Source organism: Scomber scombrus, chromosome 9 (genome assembly GCF_963691925.1).
Source record: "Scomber scombrus chromosome 9, fScoSco1.1, whole genome shotgun sequence".
Taxonomy (NCBI): Eukaryota; Metazoa; Chordata; class Actinopteri; order Scombriformes; family Scombridae; genus Scomber; species Scomber scombrus.
The window spans coordinates 32,184,933-32,209,579 of NC_084978.1; the positions used below are offsets into that span (position 1 = coordinate 32,184,933).

Below are 24,647 nucleotides of genomic sequence, written 5' to 3' on the forward strand. Positions count from 1 at the left end.
TTCCATTCTTAGATTTTAAGACACATCCAGTCAAACACATTCTGGTGCAAGCTGCATGATTAAGTTGATGTGGCTCAGCAGTTTAGATGGAGTTAGCTCTAAAGTTTAGTTCCCTGGTGGTAAAAGGCTAAACTGAGACTCGTGTGAGGGGAAAACAATAAAAGAAGGACAACTAAGAACAGATTTAAAACGCATATGTTGTTTAACATTTCTGCTTCAGTGTGTGTGTGTGTGTGTGTGTGTGTGTGTGTGTGTGTGTGTGTGTGTGTGTGTGTGTGTGTGTGTGTGTGTGTGTGTGTGTGTGTGTGTGTGTGTGTGTGTGTGTGTGTGTGTATAATGGAGGTAGACAGACTGTGGCAGTGGGCAGATAAATGACTAGACCAATAATAAAGCATAGTCCTTCTCTGCATCTGCTCTCAGTGATAGTGTGGTGTACAGACAACTGAGCACACACTGTTCATAGTGGCCTCAACAACAGGGAACCAAGCCTTTCTTTAGAGCAGAGACAGGCCATCAGTCCTAAATACCTTCTTACTGGAAGAATTCCAGAATACCATGAATACCTCCTATGTGTGAATTTCCAGGATGCTAGGAGGCTCATACATGCCTTCAGATTTTGCTGAAATAATAAGAAAATCAGCATCAGATATGTCCTGAACCTCATTCCAATGTTGTAAGTACACCAAAGAAAAGGTGAATAATCCTAATGAACCAAATCAGAAATATAGATTTCCAATGTGTCAAAGTACCCATTTTTTTGTCTAATTCTTCTTTGGCAGCACCCCCCCTCCTCCTCGCCAGTGACCTTCGACTGTACTTAATCCTTCTAGATCAAGCTAGTAAATATAGATTATATGAAAGTATTTTTGCAAAGTGCCCTTTATTTGTATAATTTGTCTAATTCTTCTAATTCCCTCCCCCCCCCCAATGCCCTTCAACTATTCCTTCTAGATCAAGCTAGTGAAGTCTCTGAGTCTTCATATGCATATCAATGTATTAGAAACACAGCTCTGACCTGCAGCTTCCACAGTAAACACACTGAACATCCCTCAGTCTCTTTTCAAAATAAAAGTCAGTCTTTACAGTGAGGATTTCAGGCAGTAGGACCGTCATCTGCATGGGTCACTCTTTATGTGATGACAGAGGAAGGTCTTGTGGTGACTAGATGTAGTCATCATCCACAGGGTCTCCTGGTGTATCACAGTGATGGAGGAAGAGGACCACCACTCTCTGGAATACTCCTCTTTTGCTCTGTCGTTTCTCTGAGATCTCCTCCCCAATAGTCTCCATGCAGATGTCAGCTGACAGCTGGCCTTTACGTCGTGGAGCATAGATGGTGGCTAACACATGACACAACAGAGAGGGAAACATCAAGTACTGGTATGATCAGGTTGCATGTGTCTTTTACAGAGAACAACCTCTGTGACTGCTGATAGAATACATGCTGACTGCACTCACTGCTTTCATCGTCCTCAAAGTCATAGCGGGCGTAGCTGTTAGGATCGGCTGCTCTCAGAGTCCTCAGCCAGGGGAAGTCTGTTATCATGCTGTAGGGGGCGCCATCCACCACTCCTGAAAATAACATGACATTACAGAAGATGGTTAGCTCTAAAGGGGCTGGTACAGTCAACCAGATGTGCTGCTATAATGATGGAATAACTCCCTCCTAACAAACCAGTGCAGTGTGTGATTAACAAGAGACTGTCTGAAACTGTGTGTCAGTGTCCTCACATTTAAACATTACGTCTAACAGCTGTAAGCACTTCAGATTTATGATGTGGTCAGACATCATGAGGTATTAAGCAATTCTGATCCACCATAAAACAACCATAAGGAAGAAGGTGTGATGATCTCATGTGTCTCCACTCTGCCAGCTGGTTGGAGGGTTTATTTAAATGTACAGAGATCAGCCCTCATTCAGCTTGTTCTCTTTAGAACATAAAAGACCAGAACATTTTCCTTGACCCTTGCAACCATTCACAGTGGAAACGAACAAGCTGTACTGCTTAGTACAGCTGAAGCTATGATGTAGTATGAAGAAATCTGATTTCATTTGCAACTTATTTAAATTCAGCAAGTAACAAATTTAACTTGTTAAATAACTTGTTTATACAGTGATAAAACAGATTAAAACAGAAGGCAATGTAATGTGCTTTAATTTATGTAGGTTTGTATATATATAGAAGGAACTGTGTGGGTGATATAACCCTTTAAACACAGTGCCCACGTTCAGGAGTTCAAACCTAATTGGATACTTTCCTACTAAATGTGTGTCATTTAAATGTTCAGTACAGAAAAGCTCACATGTGGCTCAGAACTGACAGAGTAGTCATTTAGATTGAGGTGGAGAGTAAAGAGGTGACCATTCAAGTGAAGAAGATAAGAATAAAGCTGAAATCTATATCTGTCTCATATATTAAAGGTAGCTGGTTTGCCAAAATCAACAGTTGGGTTCATTCTAGAAAAGCAGGTCAACACAGGAAACTGGACAATGACAAACGAGCTGGTAGACAGAGGAGCACAAGTCTAGAGCACAAGCCCACCTGGTGGGCAGGTGGGAAAGTCTAGGGTGGGGGCACGGGGGTCAAATATTTAGAAACTGGCTGGACAAAATACACTGTGCCAAAATCTGGGTAATTAAAGGTAAACATGGGAGAATCCTTGACTGGACAAGTCAGTCACCTGATCTCAATGTGATTGATGTGCATTCCACCTGCTGAAGACCAGAGTGAAGGCTCACAACATGCAAGAGCTTCAGGTGTTAAAGTCCTCAGTGAACGCTGGGAGAACATCACCAGAGAAGTTATAATGCACCTGCTGATTTCAGCATTGGCTGCAAAGGATTTTACACTAACTGTTAAATATGATTATTTAGTTTGACTTCATGTGCATCTGTTCAACAGTGTTTGAACCCCTAAACTTTGGTCTACAAAAATGTTTCATCTCCCACACAGCTCTTTATATACTGATGTAAACTGACTCAAATTAAAGCTGACACGTGGCACTTTAATGTAGTATCCATTACATCATTTCAAATGAAATGTGCTGAGGCACAGATCCTGAAGGACATTTGTTGGGGACAATTGTTCTCTAGGCTGCATAAAGACAGGAGATGGTTAACTAATGCTGTAAGTGTTGCTTCAGAAAAGTGTGCAGGAGGGAGGGACAGCATCATGACATGACAGTGATGAGGGATACAGCACAGACTGTACTGACTCTTAGCTTCCAGAGGTGTTTTAGTGTTCTCATATTCATATTGTAGGACTTTTTAAAAAGCAGTGCAGCAGGATAATAGTACTGAACATGTCACACACACACACACACACACACGTCAACAATCCAAAGAAGCATGAAGCGAAGCAGACAGCATTACAGGCCTGGCAGAGCATTAACCAACAGTCTGATGATGTGTGTGGGTTGAGTGTTTCAGTCATTAACTACAACTGTATATTAAACATAGTTACTTTGTTCAAGCTTATTTTAAACATGCACAGTACATTTGGGGATTTACATAGCAAAGGGGACTGAATTCTGTCCACTGCTGTGGACATCAACAGCCTCAAATTAAAGCTGAGTGTTAGCACTTTAACGTCAGAGTCCTTTCATTTCAAAACCTGTATGCTAGAGTATTAAAGACTGAACTGGTTACTAGTTACAAAGCAGATGCTTGGTTGTTTGATGTGTATGTGCATGTCTACCTTCAGTAGTAAACTATACAGTTAATCTGTGGGGGTTCATGTAGGTGTGACGGTGTATTACCCTCCAGTGTATAAATGTCCCGCCCCCAGGGATATGTGGGATACTTCTTCACATCCTCTTCTGTCCTGGTGGCCTCTGGGAAGAACTCATACTTGATTAACTCCCTGGTAGAGAGACACACAAATTTACATCAATTTATTACTCATTAGAGACACGTCATATTCAAACTTCACACATTTAAACTTTACATTTCATTTGATTGGTAGTTCTAGATCTCTGACTGGCCTCATCCTGTAGTGGCCTAACATGTACAATCAGTTCAACACGCTTCATTTTATTTCTCTGGAGTTTTCCCTCTATTTTGCTGGTTTTGTTTTCTATGAAAGTAACATGAAAGAACAACTGGCCAGCTAAAGCTCAGTATGGAAATTCTGTGCTCAACACAAACACGCTCACAAGCTTCAGGATAAAGAGACACTACCTCTACACATCTGATGTGTGATCTCACTGTTAGACTGAGTGACCCAATTAGCAAACCACTGCTGCTGTCACCATGGTAACAACACCAATACCAATAAACGTTTCTGTTCAAAACGATCTCCTAGAAGCTAGTAGGCCACAGATTGCAGCTTCGGGGACTATGTGACAGAGATAACAGAGGAACCTTTTAGATAACATTTGAAAGGAAGTGACACGACAGATACTACTCACTGGCTGATGTTGGCTATCGTGTCCATCCAGCTGCGAATGCGAACCTTGTTGCGTATATTTGGAGGGTTGCTGAACTCGTGCACTATAGCTATATGATAAGGATAGGGGCCCTGGAAGAGCTGACGTTCCAACGCTACTGAGTCAATCTGCAGGGAGGACAGAGACAAGTAAAGAGACCAAACAGAACAAGGACAGAGAGAAGAGACAATCAGCTATAAGTAGAACAATCTCATCCGTTTGGAAAGCATGAGGAACATGTGTTTTTGTACCTTCCTTATGTATATTCCAAGTTCATTTACTGCAGAAAAACTGATCAAACTACAAGTGGCTAAAAATGTCAGGACTGATTGAAAACTACAATCAGTTTAACTGTTGGTGACTTTAACTCAGAGCTTCCAAAGTAAAAGTCTTGATAAATTCTCCTTGCTGGAGGATTTTTTAACTGTAAGCCACATATATTTGGTTTTAGGATACACATATCATGTACTGTCTCATGGCCAGTAGATAGGGATATCTGCAGTCTGTTTTAGGTTAGTGTCCACTTTCTACAGAAACAGACATCACAGATGACCAACCTGGTGCATTGGGCGCATGTAGATGATGCGGTTCCTCTCTGGAGGCATTCTCAGTATCTGATCCAGGACCTGTTCCATGTCCAGCTTCTTACACTGAGCGTAATCAAACCTGTTCACTATGGGAGCACTTTCAACTCGCAGTTGCTTCAAAACTCGACATCTGGTGGCTGCAGAAAGACAGAGGACACAAAGAGCAGCTGATGACTGAAGGCTTTCTGACTCAGTATAAAGACCGAACACAAACTACATTTATACAACTCAACATAAAGTTGTATAATGACTACTTTCACACAGAACCTTGTACTGAAGCAGAGTATTGAACAAATGTTCCACATTCAGTATTTTTACCAATCATAGATGATTATATATATTCATTATGTAATGAGATGTGGATGTTAATGTGCCTCACAATTATGTTGTTCTGTACTATTGACAAAAAGATTCTCCAATAAAAGTGCTAAAAAAATATCCTGCATTGATATAAATATTACAGACACGATAGCATTCATAGTGCACTTTGTATTTAGCAAGCATGTCACTTGCCAGCTTGGTGCATCCAAGATCAGCAATGTGACCGTTTTTAGTGTGCTTACCTATACACCATTTCCTGCAGTAAGAGGTTTTATTGGAAGATTGCTGGTACATCTTTAGTAATGTAAAAATAATGCAAAAATCAGAGAAACATCTGTATGAATCATCAAATACCAGCCTCCTTGTCTGTCTGTTACCATGAATGAACATCATCTTGGGGCAGTCTTTGAGGACCAGGTCAGTGATTCCACAGTTGGTCAGAGTGATGCCCACCAGGTTCTTACTCTTCAGAGATAACACCTGCAAAGGTAAATACATATCAGTATCTCACTATTAAATCTTAAAACATGTAGTACACTACTGGTATGGCTTATGTTAACAGCCCCTCACTTCCTGGCCCATGGAGGTAACAGTAACATTAGATAAGCATGAGGAGTGAGGAGAAAAATACCTCACTGTTCACTTACTGGTTATACAACAATAACAAATATAATTATCATTATTATAATTATAATATTTATGTGTTTCTCTACTGTGAATAAATAAACAGGAGTATAGAAGAACTTCATGCTGTTTTTCCTTCCTCTTACCTCAAGTCTCTCCCTCTAAGCCCTTCCTGCCACACTATGGCGCCCTCCAGAGGACGAAGACCTCAATAATATTTACTTGAAAACCACTCAGTAAAATATACAGAGTACTCACTTCCACCGTTGAGCTTTGAGTGAATTCATTTCTGTTTTAAACACTGAAATGTCAAAACAATATTTAACAAAATTTATGTCTATAAATTGGTGTGTGAGTGTGTACCTGTACATGGTCGTCCTCGGTAACCGGGTCTGATGTGCTGGTTGATTTGTCTGCCATACGTTTCCTCCTCACTGCTATTCGAGGCCTGGCTCTTGAGAGATCTACACAACATAAACAGCAATAATACAACCTTAAATAAAACAAAACAAGTAACAAACTTGTGTTGTTAGCAGTGATATAGCAGAGTCAGTGGCTCTTGTGTTGTGTAGCAGGCTGCTGTCTGCCTGGTCATTTAACCATCTGCATATGATGATGGTTCTGCTTTATGCAAATGTGGTGTAAAATGAAGCCATTTGAGTATGGAAACAAGTTCTCCATCCACACAGACAGAGAACTAACAGTGTTCCATCAAATTCACCCAAAAAACAGATGGTGCATCAAGAAACCAAAAACTATCAACATTTATTTTCTTCCTTTTGATTTCTGATTTATTCTCTCAAAGGAGAACGCAAGTGATTTAAAGAGCTGATATTTAAGCTGCAGATTAAAACTCAATTCACTTTCAGTTAGACTTATTATGCCAATAAACAGCTCAAGTAGAAGTGAAGTATCCCGACAGCTGCAGCCAACAGTTAAGGAACTAACGACTCAAGCTGCCACTAAAATATGAATTTTTATCTCTGTATATTGTAGTCATGCAACAAAGCTTTTATATGATAAAGAAAACAAACAATAACAACAAATACATACACAATTCTTAGATATTCTAATTATTGTAACACAGTGGTGTTGTTATAGTATTAAATATAGAGTAATAATAGAGTAAATATGGTTCTGTTTAACATACCTTACCACAGTCCAAATAAGTCATATTAAAAAGAGATTGAATAACACTCTTTATGACTTTGCATAACTGACTGATGTTTTTCCAACTTCTCTTGTTTTTATTGACTCATTTTTTGTTCATTTTAATTGCTTTGTTAATCCCAAATGTTTTTAATATTTTAGTATTTTCACTAAAATGAAGTGAAGGGATTTATGTTATCGCTTCTTGTTTTTTAGTATCTCATCTGTGTTTGTCAGCGTGTAAGATGTGTTGTTTGTGCTTAGCTTGACTACACTGTAAACGAGGTCTGTACCTCAATATGTTTCGAAGTCTAAATGAAGCTTGACTGTGATCACTTCCACTGCCTGTTAGAAGATGTCATTCTGCTCAACAATGGAAAAACATTCATGTCCATTCACTCCCCCCCAGGTCAATCTGTGTCTTTGCATTGACTGTGTATGTTATTGCACTCCTTCTAGATTTCTCTTCATATTCTGTCTGAACACACACTGTCCTGACTAAACAAGCCAAATATGATCTTTGTTAGTGTTCATTATTTGAATATTCATCACATTTTATCTTCTCTCTCTCAGCTAATTATCAGTGTAAATATTGTAAATAAATGATCATTATGAGAGACGTTGTGTTGACTCTAAAAGAGACAATTAGTGGACACAAATAAGCTGTGTTGTGGGTGTGAACCTGCAGTGTTACCTGTCTCAGGTACCAGGGAAACAGAGGACATACGGGTGCAAGATCGGGTCATAGGTCGCCTTGGAACAAACTCCTCTCCTCTAGCCTGACCCTGCTGAGAGCCTGTAAAGGCAGCAGAGGCATATCCAGCAGGGGCAGACTGTCTCTCTTCCTGTCTCCTGGGAACATGGTTTACAGCAGCACCTCTAGGATCCACACTGTCCACACCAACAGGACCAGAGCTGGGTCTCACCCCAGCCTCCCTTGTGCAGCTGTCCCCAGCTTGTGTTCCAGAGGGTCCCTCTGTGTACTCATTAGTCCTGCCTGTTCCTGTGGCTCTGTCAGTGGTTGTGGGTGCTCTGTGGGTGGTGCTCCCCGCCATCACACTCTCACATCCACCTACTTGTCTGGATGTGGCTGTACCAGGTCCAACCCTGCCAACACACCCAGTCACTGGCCTCACTGCGGTCCTTGCTGCAGCCCCACCAGTCCCACTGCCCCGTCCTGTCCCGCTGTCAGGCCCCGGCCTCGCAGTGCTCTCTCCAGATTCAGTTATAATTCCTTTACTGCTAGTCCTCCTGCTGTTCTCAACAGCAGCCTTCATGTCTGCCTTGATCTGTTCACTGGTCACCTGACAGCTCTTCTCACAGCTGCTCTCTGACACCTGAGCCTTCATCTGATCAGCTGACAACGCCACTGACACAGCCACATTGTTGCTCCGCCGCAGAGGAGTCTTTCCTTTACCTGGAACAGTAACACATATGTATATTACACTGGTGAGGACAGTCTTTGCTTTCATCTATAAATAAACCAGCTCCTATTCTTTCCAAGATCTTTAAATTTAGCTTCATTCCATTCCAGTTTTCAGTTGGGTGTGTGTGTGTGTGTACTACGGCCAGACCTGGATTTTTGGGGCCAATGCAGATACTGTTATTACGGAATAAAAATATCTATATATATATATATATATCAGCTGATTATATACACTGGATATGTACATAAACACAATTTTTCCCCCAAATCTGGTTACCAAACACTTGGGACAAAGATATGTAATGAAGGCTGTGATATTTTACAGTTAAAGAATAAACTTCAGTTCACTGAAACAGTTAACTTCACTGGGAGTTTAATATGCATTTATTAATATGCATGTATTAAACTTGAATTAGGAAAAAGGATTAAATATACATAAAATGCTGCCTATCTGTAAAAAATAAAATAAAATCAGCCCATATACGACAGGATAAACACCAATACTGATATGTCTGTGATAGGCCAATATCGGCTGACTGATATATCGGTCGGGCTCTAGTGTGTACATGACCCAATGTGAGCTGCTATGGTAAGCACACTGTTCAGACAGCTCAGTGTGTTCTGTGTTAGGCAGACACCTTCTGTACAGGAAGCTGGCTGCTGAGAACAGGAAGCTGGCATCAGTCTTGAAACGAGGCCTTCCTCCTCCTCACTGTCTGAGTCTGAGATGACCAGTGGGGGCTTAGGAAGAGGGGCACCAGCTGGTCTGCACTGCTGGACTAAACCACTGGGACCTGGAGGAGAAAAGGACATATCAGCACACATTGAAAATGAATAATAGAAGCTAATGTATAAAATGGGGGGTGAGCGTGTGTGAAGAGAACAACTGTTAATCTCTACACACCTGCCTGCTCCTCATCAGGGTGTGGTGGTGTTTCAACAGGACGACTGGGTCCTGGAGCCACGTCAACTTTCTCCACTTTCACCTCCGCTCCTCCTTTCAGATCTATCTGAGGCTCAGCTTCCATGTTTTCTTCCTCCAAGATCACCTCCTCCTCCTCTTCTTCCTCCTCCTCCTCCACCCCATTTACCTCCACTGGTGCTGTGAACCAAAACAAAACTTGTATTACTTACTCACAACAAAAAGTGTTTTTGTCAGGACAGGATCTCTCAGATAATGCTGACTGATCTGAAAGCAGTCTGCTTAACAAACAGCTTTCAGACTTTTGGTAATGGCATTTGACTTTTAGGTAACACAACAGAAGCATGTTTAATCTAAATTGCCATAATACATTGTTAATGAGTCCAACTCATTTTCTTTGTACAGAGCACTAATAATCCTTAAATGTGCTTCTTGTACTGAAATGTGAAAACATGAAGGTTTGTAAATCCTTCAGAGGTCACAGCGTATGATGGTGATGAACTGCTGTGTGATTCTCCACTGATTGGGAGTGCAGGTGAAACTTGCCATTGTGCTCTTGCTGTTGCTGTGGTCTTTGGTTATTGTTGTTGATGTTGTTTACAGGTGGAGGAGCAGGAGGCAGGTTGGCCTCATTATTGTTGTGGTGGTGGTTGTTGTTGTTGTCGTTGTCATTGTTGGAGTTCTGGTTGCTGACCAGTGCTGAGGACACACCGATACCAGTCCCTGCACTCAGGCCCACCCTGGCACAGCCCTGACACACACATACACACAAACAGCACACACACCAACTTATTTACCAAATCAGGTATCAGGCACACACAAATGTGTTTACATTTAATACAGTTTCTATTATTATTATTATTATTATTGTTGTTATAATATTCTGTGTTTCCCTATTATTAACATTTATTCAGTCAAACCCTGAAAGCAGCTAGTGCATTTGGACCAGACAACGTCACCATCCACTTTAAAGCACTGCACTGAATTAGAGATGGGTCATTAAAACCAAATAACCAAACAGTCATTAATAGGGTTAGAATGTCAGGGTAAGCCAATCAGAGGCGAGAAGGGCGGGTCCTGCCACAAAAAGCAGTGGAATCCATAATAATGCCTCCGTGAAGTATGAATATTTTAGTACTTTTACTTTTTTGAGATATCAACTTTCAAACATTCCTCCCATAGACTTTCCATTATAGATTTTAATACTGTAAAAAATTTAAAGTAAAAGTTATTTTAATAAAATCTGAATTATAGCAGTATTGTTCGGAAACGTTTTGATATTTGAAAGTATGCAGAAGTAGTTAGTGACTGGAAAGCAAAGGCTTCCGCCTCTCACACAAATCAATAATAAAGAACAAAGACCATGTATGTGTATGTATGTCGTATACCTTGGGTGGTTCTCTAAACATCTGGTCCAGACAGATAAACTCCAGACTGGGCAGTAACTCTATGAACTGGGAGAAGGATTCCAGTTTTATAGCATGACAGCGTACCAGAGTGAGATCAACAAGGCGGCTCCATCTGGACTGATCTGAGGACCAAAACATGTAACAATGTAACAACGTAACAGCTACACAGAGCATGATAGCACTTCACTTCAAAGACTCAAAGAGTGAAGAATGAAAAAGGAAAATGAAAGTCTAGCTTGGTATCCAGTACAGCCTTCATTACAGAAACTGAGCACACCATAAAGATATGGACATTCTTTTTTGGGGGGCCATGTGTGACTGAAGTTAAGCGAATAGTGGTGAAGATTAAAGTGTGGAAAGTGAGTCAGGAGTATATTTTACCTGTGATCCAGTGATGAGGGTTGTGCAGGTGAGGACAGTTGTAGATGAGCAGGTACTTAATGTTCGTGAACACCTCGTTCACCACCTTTATGCCAATATCAGTGATGATGCCCGGGTTCTCAATGACATCTGCCAAACCGTATTTCACCAGCTCCGAATGACTCATCTTACCTGCAGTTAAACACACTTATATCACTTAGTATTATCCCAGCATTTGGAAATGTATTTATATAGTTGTTCAATCAGTCATTGGTCATTTATACCAAAATGGTCACAGTATGATGCAAATGACTTCCTTTAAGAAAAGCCAATGCAAATTCAGTTATTCACAACAAACTGTACCAGACTCTGGAGAGACAAAAGTGCTGAAAGTGATATTTAAGAGTAGAAACTAACATTGCAACAGGAACTCATCCACGTATCCCAGATGAAGAGTCTCAAACTGAGGAAACTCTAGTTCAGCCATCTTGAGAGCTGAAAAGACTCCATCTTTAGTCAGTGAAGGCTGGATACGCAGCTCATGAAGCCTGTTAAACACACAGAAGTCATCTCATTAAATGTATGTATTTATGTGTGTTTGTATTAAGCCTTTAAAATATTGTTTTACAAAAGTAGAAGAAAAACTCAAGAAAACTCCAAATTGTACACTGTGTTAATTATTCTGATAAAGTATTTGTCTGCTTATAGACAGCTCACTGATACTACAGTACTGAAAAAACATACTGTATAAGGAACAACACAAAACTGAGTATTGGCCTTGGCAATGTCATAGACTAAAAGTATCACTAGTCTGAACTTCTTACTTTGGATGTTCTTCATATACTTCCATACTGCATTTTTCTTTAAACATAAGCTTGACATAAGTGTTTTTCTCTTAGCTAGTCAGAGGAGTTGATGATTGGCTCAGGACCTGCGAGCAGCAGTGATCACAAGGTAGCCCAGGTCCACCTCCAGAGCGTTCTTACAGGCTCCAAACACAATGGTGTGAAGGTTACGAAATCCTCCTGGGAAGACAAATGAGCAGCATTACAGAGAAGCAACACACCTTATTAACAATGAATCAAATAAGTAGGCCCTGGTTGCATTTACCAGCGTTTCGGTTATCTGAAATTGGTATTAAGAGGATGCAAATCATTTGCCATGGTCACATAAAAATGATGTTTGAAAATGACTGTCATTGTGAATAACAGACCAAAAAACCTGATAGACTGGGGAACACAATCATTTGCAGGGTGAAGAAAAAGCCCTTTATGACAACCATCCTAAAATACAACCAAAGCAACCAAAGAGCGTTTTAAGGTGAAGAGGTGGAATATCCTCATCAGTCTGAATCAGTCACCTGATCTCATTCCCACTGAGCTGCATTAAGCTGCTGAAGACCAGACTAAAAGCAGAGAGAGCCCCAACAAGAAGGGCTGGAGGTTGTGCAGTGAAGGCAGGTAAGATACAAAGCGTCTGCTGATGAAAACAGCTCCAACACTTCAGCCAGTCATTGCAAAGGATTTTAGACTGTGATGATTTTGTTTGACTGCATGTGTATCTGTCCAATTACTTTTGAATCAATAAATGTTGGGGTCCATGTGTTAAAAGCACTATATCTCCCACAGCTCTTTCTATATTTATATAAACCTACTTAAATCAGAGCTGACTTGGCCATTTAATGTAGTTTCCATTCCTGTATTTCAGATGAAATGTATTGAAGCACAGAGCCTGAAGAACAAGTCTAACTATCCATATAGTCTACACAGTCTACACAACTTGAATATTGTACTAAAACACTTTCACTTTGGAAGATATCCATTTCATTTGACTAACTCATGGCTCTTTTATACAGAGATCCTTCATTTTAGCTGTGAAAAAGATCTGCTGCCCCCGTGTGTGCTTGTACACAGCATGCACTCATTTTGGATGCAGAGGCATGACTATATTATACTAGGACTATAGGTATTACTAAAGTGTCAGCTCCCTCTCCCATCCCTTTTACACAGACATCGATCTGGCTCTGTGATTACCACTGTACTCAGCTTATTGGCAGAGCAAAACTCTGACCCCCCCTTCCCACTCAGTGTCTATTAGGGCCGGGCGATTATGGCAAAAATCACGATTAATTGAACTTTTCACCTCGATTACGATTAATGAACGATTATCTCCACCCTTGATGAACAATGATGTATTTTCACAGTTTCTTTTGTTTTGTATTTTACACTGCTGCCCTCACACATGAGCATCTTTAGGGAGGTAAAATAATGATGTTTTAAGGTGTGACGCTGTGGTTAATGTCTAGTTTACTTGATTAGAACTATGTAAAGATCAGGGTTTGGGTTTAAATGATCACTGGAGACAATTTTTAAATTCCTTTAAGATATGCAACCTTTACTGTCATGGCAACAGTGAACACCACGATTAATAGACATGAGCAAGATTAAGTCGATTAGAGTTTCTAAATTATTTTTGATCAGTGAGGTGGAATAAGGGTGCAGCTTTATCCCCTTAAACAGGCTGTGTAAAAGCCTGTTGCTGAAGCCTCATATATGATTCAGATAAACTGCTACTACTTTTGACACAATGCTAACATTAAAAGTTCATCAAAAGTCATTTCCTGTGAAGGATCAATCCTGTCTATACAGCATAGTGAACTGAGTCAACTCAAGCTTAGAGCAGCTTCACTAGGGTTCAGACCATGACTTGTAGTTTGGTGGTCTGGTCATGCATTGAAATACCGAACAACGGACGTAATCAAATCATCACAGTGGAAAGTTGAATAAGGTTCAACCTAATGCAAACCACCTCTGACACAATGTGAGCAACAAACAGCATTTTGTTGAAATGTGCAGTGTGTAGAATTTAGTCTTATCTAACTGAATGGACTTAGCAGAAAAGGAATATAATGTTCAGAATTATGTTTTAATTCACTTATAATCCCATGAAAATAACAAGTGTTGTTTTGTTACATTAGAATTAACTCTTTATATTTACATAGAGAGCCAATCTCCATGACTTCCCATGTAACATTACTGTGCTTTCATTTGATTCAATGTCTCCCCTGCTTCCTCTCTATCCTGTGCTGCAGGACTGGTGTGTGTGCTGCAGCTTGGTGAACCAAGGTGAGTGAAAAGAGCAAAAACAATCTCTGTAAAATGGTTAACATTGAAGGGAAGGTGAGTGGCATGTCACAAAATATATTTGACAGTACGCACACGCACGCGCACACACGCACACACACACACACACACACACACACACACACACACACACACACACACACACACACACACACACACACACACACACACACACACACACACACACACACACACACACACACACACACACACACACACACACACACACACACACACACACACACACACACACACACACACACACACACACACACACACACACACATTGAGCTCTTCTCATTTGGCAATGGATTCAGTGCCCCAAGGCCACCCAGGACATATATGTCATACAGGTAATGAAAACAGAATGTACAGGGAACACTTGTTATCATATAAGATTTGCTATCTGGTATAATGTAAACCATAAAGTATAAAACCTTTGTACTACTGTCAACAAATGACACTAACTAACAACGATTTTGTCTTAACAATGTGTCTGTTAAAACTAGCACTCAGGACTTTATATAAATACTCCTCACCTGACCTCCAGCTGTCCTCTACCACATGTTGGATCAGCCCTCCCAGGAAGGGAACTCTCACGAGCTCCAGCTGTTCCAGGTTCCGGGCTGATGCTAAACCAGTGACCAGGGGAACATATTTGAGGGAGTTGGTCGGCCCTGCACAGTTCCGCATGACAAAGGTTCTAAGGCTCACACACAGGAAGTCCTTAAACGGCTGTGGTTTGGTGAGACGGACCCACTTCAGGTAAAGGTGGCGTAGCATGGACACACAAGGGATCTCTGGGACGTTCACACCTGTAACAAACAAACACTGAGATGTATCAATACAGCTGTGGTGAACAAACAAACTAGAGGTGAAACAATAATAGGCAACAAGGCAGGAATAGTAGAGACAGTAGCATGAACTGTCCTACTCACCCACTAGATGCAGAGTCTGGATCTTTGCAGTGATGGGGATGGTCAGTTTGTTCTCAGCAGGAATGGGAAATGCCCCGTTACGGTTACGGAATTTTCCCAGTATGTGAACCTGGGGCATGTAGTTCCATATGGCTTCCACCAGCTCGAGATGGGATGTCTCCACACCCTGAGATAAGGTCAAATAACATCATCTGACAAAAAAGCTTCCACTGAAGGTCCACTAACTAGCACCTCATCCACCACATGTAACCACATCCTGCAGTCCTCCTCAGTTGTAATTACAATAGTTCACTTCTCATCTCCATCCACTGACTGACTGTGTCCTACAGAAACTGCAAATATACCTTTAAATATCTAGTCTGTTCATCTAGTCAGTATAAGCATCAACCTTTAATTCTCAACCTATGTAAACAAACCAAAAAGTATTTTTAGGAGGACATTTTACTGATTAAAAACAGCAACAACCAATCAGTAGAATGACTTGGTATGGTTGTTGGTGGTATAACTGCACCTCCCTGTAGTAGGGGATCATTCTCACACTGCATACTGACCAGCAGACTGGGACAGAACTGTAGTGCTTCCAGGACTCCAGGTATACTGAAAGCCTCATAGCCTCGGACTCTTCTCCTCTCCAGGTATCGAGGGTGGAGACCATACAGCTGCTCCAGATCTGGCATCTTCTTCAAAAGGAGCAGAAAGCTGCTGTCTGTGAAACCTAAACCACAAAACACAATCAGACCCTTCTTTCAAACTCTGAAAAGGAAGGAAGAGTTTATGCCTCTTATCCAGACATATGTGTTTTGATGAGGTGTTTACAACAGTTGAAATCTCATTCTGAGCGTTTTTAGTTGTTTCTCCACAATGTAGCTATAAGTGAAATTGAATGTGGACCATGTTTGGGACCTAATCCTCACAGTCAGACATGACTCTTATGCTCCCTTTGCCTCAGGACAACTGGCTGCCCAGTCACTCTGAAGACACCAGCAGAGTCACTGCCCATCTTTCACTCCAGTCTCTAGTTGTTTATCATGGTTATTGTTGCTACAGTACAGACAGCCCTGAATATCTTGTTAAGCTCTGAATAGAGCACAGTTATCGATGGGCCCATGCGTTGTGTTTTCTGCCACAGAAGAGACAAATCTCCCATTCATGTGTGATGTCATCTATCTGCAGGTTTGCTTACGCAGCCAGTAGCTCGGTGTGAGAAGCACAAACTAAGGCTGCACAAGTCTTCACAACCAAATATAACTTGGACTGTTGTCTAAAACATCACAATTAGGGAGATTTGGTTAAAATGAATTTTCAAATCCAAGCAGATACTAAGAAGCTCATTTTGAGAAAAAAAATTCTGTTTTTACAATAGAATGTTGGAAAAGTGTCTTGTATTAACATCATATACCAACATAAGCCTATGTGATTATGTGCAGATCATACAGAAAGTTATCTAGTAGGGGTGTGACGAGATCTCGTGAGACGAAACGCGACGATATTTCTCGTCGAAGTGAATTTTGTCTTGTGAAGCTATAATTAAGGGGCGCATCAATAAAACATTTTTTAAAAAGATGATCGGTATTCTATCGCTCATTCGCAAGTCATGTCTTCTTTGTATAATGTCACGTGTGGATCATTAACCTTGTTGCAGCGTCTACCTGCTGAGAAGATCTCAGTCAGCAGTATGAGATGAGGAGAGGAGCAGCTGTAAGTTAACCTCAGGTCTCTACACTGAAAGCCTGAAGTAGGAGTAGCAGGGAATCTAGTGCAGCTATGGAAGCCTAATAATGCAAAAAGTCAAATGAGTCAAACTACCAAATTATAACACAATTTATATGTTGTTCTACTTGTGTATTTATGTGATACAGGATTTGTGCAATTTACTTTTATTTCTGTGTTTTTCTTATTAACAATATGTTATAATTTGTGATAACTGGATTCTATATTTAATTTATATTTATATATTAGAATTGTTTCTACTCTTTATAATTTACTTTTTAGTATTTGTGATTGTATCTAACTTTTGTATTTATGGTTGTTATTTCTATAAATACATAAATGATCCATCTACAAAATATCTATATGGGGAAACCTTTTACATTGCTGCATACTGCATATGATAATTATATATTTAGTGATTCATTACAAGCTGATTAGTTCAAACATTTCAATTCAATTTCCATTTTGTGAATTTTAAATAAAAGAACAGTCATGTAGAATGTCATACAGAATGTATTTCCTCATTGAAGTTTTCTTAAAAATATAGTTAAAATCTCGTCTCGATCTCATGAACCAAATATCGTGTCTCATCTCTTGAGCTGAGTGCATCGTCACACCCTCATTATCTAGTGTGTACTAGAAAAATGTTACGGCATTAAAAAAAACAAGAAGTTGTAAGCAGTTGTACGACACTGTTAGTTATGCGGTTGTTGGGACTGCAGTAGTTGTACGGTGGTCTCTTACCTGAAGGCATGTACTCCCACCAGCGACCTGCACACAGATCTACTACTTTGACCACTCGGAGGTACAGAGTCACAGCCTCTCGAAGCTTTCTAGACAGACACTCCATACACATTATGTCCTTCATAGGAAGGTACCTACAAAACAAAACATATTCAAACTTTCAAAACTTTGAGCACTAAAGGTTCAGGTCATGTTGTCACACTTATATTTATAAAGTCAGCTGTGGTAGAGGTGGATCATATGACCATACCATGAGTAAACAAACATTAAGTACTGTATACATCTGATTTCTCTGGGTGCATGAGAGCATTTGAGCAATGTAGCAAATTGTGTGGGACTGTCACCACATCCTACTCACAATAATGACAACAACAGAAAACACACCCTGCCCAACAACAGTGTGAAGTCCACAGAGTGGTGGACCTGGAAGACAGTATACCTGAATATATGACAGAGGACTTCATGGGACAGCTCATTGATATAGTCTTTGGGCTCAGTGGTTCTCGGGACCACTTCCCCTTCACCCCCGCCCAATAAAGGCTGGAGTTTAGAAGCCTTTCTCCTTGGACCCATCCTTCCAGCTCACTGGTCAGGCTTCTACACACACACTTCCTCCCTCCTACAGCCTGGAGGTTCTATTTCCCAAGAAGAAACCTGTTCTGAACACATCACAGATGAAGACGAGTTAATGGGAAACAGACACTTGTTTGCCTTATTTAATGTTTCCTCCGTCTACACCCCCAAATGAGGAGTCAGAGGGTTTATAACTGAAGAGTGAATATGTGAGATCTTGGAGAGCCACATGAGCAAAGATACAATGAACCCAGTGTTGGTGCAAACATTTTTGAAATCAGATTTAAAGCTTTTTAAGACCTTTTAAAAAGGAGATTTAATATCCTTTCCACAGCTAAATAAATGCACATTACAGGGTATTTGTACATTTTTAAGAACACATTTAATGACTTTTAAAGACCTTTTTAATACCTCTTTAAGGAAAAAATAATACCATTGTTGAGACATATAACATGGGTTAAATGGAGCTCATTTAAAAGTCATTTATAGAGCACTGAAACTAATGATTAGTTTCATTATAGTTCCAACTGCTGATTATTTTTACTTGAATTAATAAGTTGATAGGTTGGTTTATGTAAAATAATCAAAAAATAATGATATAATGAAAAATAACTTAAACTGAACAAATATAATGACACTCATTCACTATGCCCCAGCTCACATCTAATTGAATGCCTTAAATCCTACAATTCCACATATTTAAAGACATTTTTAGACCTTGAATATCAAAACCTGAATTGAAGACATTTTAAGGATCAGCGGGACCCTGCGAACCATCAGACCAACACATCCCTTCATTAGAAGTGACTGGATGTTTTATACCTGGACAAATATCACAATCATATCTGATGAGTGGAGCAGTTCCCCTTGTTGTTGAAGAGACCCTCGGTCAGGTCGAGTGGATAGAACTATTAAAAGTCTTGGAGAAATTCTGCTTTGGTGACACATTCATTCATCTGATCAGGTCTCTGTACAGTCCTCCAAAAGCTTAGATCACCACCAGTGAGATAAGCCCTAGTACATTGTCTCTGTGAAGGTGAATATACTGCAGACTGTACAGAGGAGTTTTAGTTTGAAATGAGAAAATGGGACGTTTATCCTATTGGTTGAAAAACAAGTCAATCCTTTTACATGATGTGGCAGCCTTTCATTAATGATATGAAAAACATTCCTTTCAACCAGATTCCAATCTTATCATGTAAACATTAAGTCAAATTCACCATTAACTAATGACTAATGTCACTCTTTTAATGCCAGACTTCTCCAAACCTTTAGATTAGATTTGTTCAAATATAGTGTGTTAACTGTTGGTCTGATCAGTAAAAGGAAGCATTAAACAGCTTTCACAAGACTGTCTATTAATCACAGTCAGATTCAGCTTTATTGGCAAAGTATGTTTATATATAAAAGGAATGTGACTGGTTTCTACTGGCTCTCATTGCACATATAAAAAACCATGTTCAGGAATAGGAAGATACACATGGACATAAAGTCAAAAGAGATTTTTTTTTTTAAATCAACACATGACTAATAAATAAACAGCAAGTGGGATTTAATGAACTTATAGAAAGAACACAGTGTCTATACAGGTCAAACAGTTACTGTAGAATGCAAAAAGATACAAGTAGTGCAGAGAACATATTGACTGGCTGATGTAATAAGTTAATTCATATAAATATACTAAGTGATTATCGGGGCTTTAATTAACTAAACATAATCCTGAATGACTAAAATCATACAGCTAATTGATTAATCACAGAGGAAATCAATGAAATTGTTGGATGTTACAGGACAAAGTGAACTCTGTTTCTCTGCTTAGTGTCTCCAGGTTAGGCTAAGTCTTGTTGCTAACTTTGGAGCTAACCTTCACTTTTCCAGCAGTTAGAAAACAACACACAAGATTTTTCTTTATCTTGAAAGCTGCAGTATTAACTGACACTGTAGTCTTACATTTACTACCAGATAGACAACTTACTATTAACATTTTCCATTGTTCACATTCACTGTCTCACATGTTACACTGTGTGTGTTCCTCAGCAGAGCTACACAGAGGACTCACAGCGCTGCACACAGGCTCCTTAACACTACTGATCTCTGAATGAATGGATAGATTTGAGTCTCTATTAGACTGGGTGAGTTCAGAGTTGTTAAATCAACAGGGGGGTTGTTGTTAGTTTGTCCCTCCCACCACAGGAAATAATGGATTAGCCCAGGAAGACTATCGATGTAGCACTTTACAAATAAGCAAGAAATAGAAAAAGAAAATCAATAATCTATAATGCCCACTGAAACTGCTGATACATAGGACAGTTACACCAAGTCAGAACAACACAACACACACTGACAGCTGCTCACAAACAAGTTTCTCAAATCACATCAGTGATGATGAAAAATACTGTGTGACAAACTAGATTTAATAATCGGCTAATGTTCAAACTTAGAATGCTAACTAAAAGTCAGTGATTGCTACAGGGGACCTACTGTTTATTTCACTCACTTTCTTCCAGATGAAGTGACTGTCACCATCTTGGATTTTTTTGGAACCAGAAGTGATCATATTTGGAGGAGAGGGTAGAGCAGACCCTAGCTGCTAGCTGCTAGGTAGGTTAGAAAGATGCATTTACAGGCTATGGTAATGCTAAAGCTAATGCTAAACAGGCTGAAATCTATTAAAACTAAATGTGTTTTGTAACATGTGACTCTTTTCAGGTTCTAACCACATGATGAACAACACTGTGGAAGGCCATCAAAATGTTACTATTCACTTTCATCAAGTGAAAACACAGTGAAACAGTGACAGCTACCACCATGGTTACTTTACCTAACCAACACTGTTGTCATGGTAGCAACTTGCCTGTGATAACATCACCTGTCAATCAAAGAGACCACACCCCTAGTTATACATAACTTTAAGCCTTAGTAAAATGAAAACAGGTGAGGTATATGTAGAGCTTGTCATAAAGGGCAAATGATCCACCAGGCTGTAAATGTTAATTTCTTCTGTGAAGCTGGGCATTGTAACATGAGGGTCTGTGGGGATTAACAGGCTTCTGGAGCCAGCCTCAAGTGGCCATTTGAGGACCATGTTGCTGCTTGATGTGGGTGGTGCAGGCTTACACTTTTAAAACTGCAGTGCAGGAGAGGATTCAATATCTATATCTATAGCTATATAAATACAACTACCTTGCTTCTACTCACACATGAGTCTGTCCTCTTCACTGTCAGATTGGAGACATGTTTGAACCACAATCCAAATATTGTGTGATTGTACTTTCTTGTATCAAAAGGAGAGAAAAACAGACTCACTGACTCTGAAAAGAAAAATGCTGCAGGCTGGTGAGGAGGAAGAGATAGAGAGCAGAGTGAGAGGCAGGAGAAAGACAAAACAGGATGACAAGAGGGAGGAGATCAGGACGTGAGAGAAACACAAGAAGTGAATGAGTGAGAGTGAGGGATGAAGAACAGAGTGAGAAAGATGAGACAGAAGAAGAAAGACAGAGGAACAGAACATATGCAGACTAACAAACTCCTGCATCCGTTTCAGCTGAATTTATTGGGCTGTTGTTTATCTGTTTATATACATTACAGAACAATAAAACACACATTTTCTTTTAGCATTTACCTGCAGAGGAAGCCAGTATATATTATCATGGGGAACACATGGTGGTTATCAGAGCAGCACACAATCCAAACCCAACACAAAGGCTAACTGTTGGATGGAGGTGTTGTGTCTTCAGCTAATGCTACACACCATACTCTGCGTTAAGTCTAATGTGTGCAAGACGAAGCCTGAAAGAAAAGCACCTAGCTAATAGCAGGACACTGTGTTAAATACATGTTATTCTGTAGCTCTGAACTAAAGCACACAAACACACACAGCCTTACCCAACATCATAACGTTATCACTATGTAACTGAAAAACAGCAGGTTACTAACATGTGACAGTTAAACGTTAAATGACACAGTGAGAACTAACACGAAGTGAAGCAGCACCATTGTAGCACACTGCTCACTCTCGTTATCATGCTATTACGTTCAACCCAGTGGCAATGCTAGCTCAGTTAGCATAGCCGCAGCTAACACTGTACACAGAAACCAAAGCACACAAATAACAATACAACAAGCACATCAACTAAATCAGCGTCGCCTTTAACATTGATGATAACCTACCAGTGTGTTTCTATCGGAGCCGCTGTGAGGTTGCTCTCCAGCCATCCTGTGAGAACAGAAGAGATGCTTCCACACAAAGCAACGCTCTGTCTATGCTCCAAACTACTCAACTTAACAGACTACAACTAACACTTCCTTCTCCTCCTGCTCTTTCCTCTGCTTCTTTGGTGTATTACGGCAGTTGGCATCCTTTGAGTCGCATCACTGCCTCCTACTGGTCATATCAGTCACTATAGTCTCTCACGCCATTAGTCTTCAACCTATCACAGTGTCCACACATTCAATCCAACCTGTCATAATTCTTCTTCTCGTCTCAGTTGTCCCAAATGAAATCATGATGCTCCACTGTCCTCCTCTCTACACTGATCACAGTGGTCAGTTGGGTATCTTCCAATAATGAATAGTGTGCTGTTTAGACTGCTGTGACCAATTCTTAACCTGCTAACAATTACTTGTTCTTTTCTGTTACTTCCACTATTTCTTTCCTCCTTCTTTATTCTGTATTCTATATAAGTAGTAGTATAAGTTCCTGCATTATCCACTGCCTTATTATTTCCCCCCACACTAAGCCTTTCCCCACAGATTTTGATTGTTCAACATTAATATACACTGCTTGTCTCTTCACTGCCTCCTTTGTCTACCTTTTCATTCCCAGACTCCCTGAATTAGCTGGTACCCACATGCACTTCATGTTTTTACTCTGACTGGATAACCTTAAATTAAATGAGTAACCTTGATTATTCTTGCCTGCTCCTGTTGTGATGTTTGACGATGCATATGCTGAATCACTACAGTGCAGTATTTTGTTTGTGTTCACTTGTTCCACTCACTCCAATGTTAAATAATTGCAATTATCTCGACCACATACACATACAACACTCACACAATCGAATGTTCTCTAACTGATCCCAACCTGGTAAAACTGGGAGTCACCACAGCTGACCCTGTTGCTTCTGATGATGGATCCTTTGACCCATCTGTAAAAAGCTGAACATAATGTACACAATCACCATACCTTCTGCTTCTAAATGTAAAACTCCTGAACTAGGTCTGCTGTTTTGTTTCTATTCTTAATGTTCAATGATTCCATGTCTACACGAGCACTTTGCACCATCCAGCTTGGTCTCACAGGCCACAGCACAGTTACAGAATCTGTTTCATGTCTTTTTTCCCCCTCTCCCAGCAAACTTCCAAAACACTCTTAGTAGTATGATCCTCTTTATGTCCCCTTAGATTAATTCAGTAGTATCCATTATCTGCTTCAACAGGTACACAGTGACATTTCTCCTGCCTCCACCTGAAGCACACACACTGGCGCTGTTTTCATGTGTGCCCCTAATCAAATCCTCAGAGTCTGAGAACACTTCTTCCTCCACTTCTTTCCATTTACTGGAAACCAACACTAAGGTACATTACCACCACCCATTGTGGACCACTATGACTTTTTCAGCCAGGTTTCTCTCAAGTAACAAATTGAACTCCCTGATATGAGATTAAATACATTTTAAATGAATCCCTTCAATTAAAAAAAAAACACTGCTCTCAGAATGCAGGCCTCCTGTGGAACCATCTTCCAGATTCGGTCCGGAGGGCAGACACCCTCTCTACATTTAAGAGTAGGCTTAAAACTTTACTTTTTGATAAAGCTTATAGTTAGGGCCGGCCAGGCTTGTCCTGGACCAGCCTCTAGTTATGATGTTAGCACAGTACATTGTAACTGTTGTCTTTGAAAGGTGCCATATAAATAAACGTTGCTTGTTATAGGCCTAGACTACCAGATGACTTCCCATGATGCAATGGGTTCCTCTCTCCTCCTCATCCTCTCCATCTGTACACCTTCATGTACTATTAATGCAAGTTGTTAACTCAGCTTCTTGTGCTGTTACATCTCACAGGTTCCTGTACATCATGATCAGGACAGCCTGGTGAATGATTACAAGCTTTGGTGTGTTCTATTCTTATTATTGTCGTTATTGTCTATTCTAAACGTCTGGTTTATGGAAGTGAGGATGCCTTGGATCATTTTGGGAGAACATGGTTAGTTAATATTTTGAAGTTGTTACATTCCAGCAGGTGGCGGGAAAGTGAGATTTATGGATGCCAACAGCTGTAAAACAAAACAAGACAGAAGAAGAAGTAGAAG

General features: G+C 40.2%; 1 protein-coding gene across 2 annotated transcripts; it reads right to left on the reverse strand.

The window, feature by feature from the left end:
* Positions 1 to 247: 247 nt before the first annotated feature.
* fbxo38 (F-box protein 38) lies at positions 248 to 22,591 on the reverse strand. Of its 2 annotated transcripts, none has more exons than XM_062425159.1 (21): positions 22,505 to 22,591; positions 18,201 to 18,415; positions 17,762 to 17,895; positions 15,859 to 16,022; positions 15,308 to 15,473; positions 14,909 to 15,184; positions 12,158 to 12,251; positions 11,644 to 11,774; positions 11,248 to 11,418; positions 10,846 to 10,988; positions 10,004 to 10,208; positions 9,440 to 9,637; positions 9,174 to 9,329; positions 7,804 to 8,526; positions 6,324 to 6,424; positions 5,714 to 5,816; positions 4,986 to 5,152; positions 4,411 to 4,556; positions 3,760 to 3,863; positions 1,459 to 1,572; positions 248 to 1,340 (listed from the first exon to the last, which is right to left on the reverse strand). In XM_062425159.1, the coding sequence occupies exons 2-21, from the start codon at positions 18,332 to 18,334 to the stop codon at positions 1,162 to 1,164; spliced, it is 3,609 nt and encodes a 1,202-aa protein (XP_062281143.1). In that variant the 5' UTR covers positions 18,335 to 18,415; positions 22,505 to 22,591; the 3' UTR covers positions 248 to 1,161. The 2 variants fall into 2 exon arrangements, with proteins under 2 accessions (XP_062281143.1, XP_062281142.1); XM_062425158.1 differs by having other exon boundaries at positions 18,201 to 18,420; positions 22,505 to 22,586.
* Between the last annotated feature and the right edge of the window lie 2,056 nt (positions 22,592 to 24,647).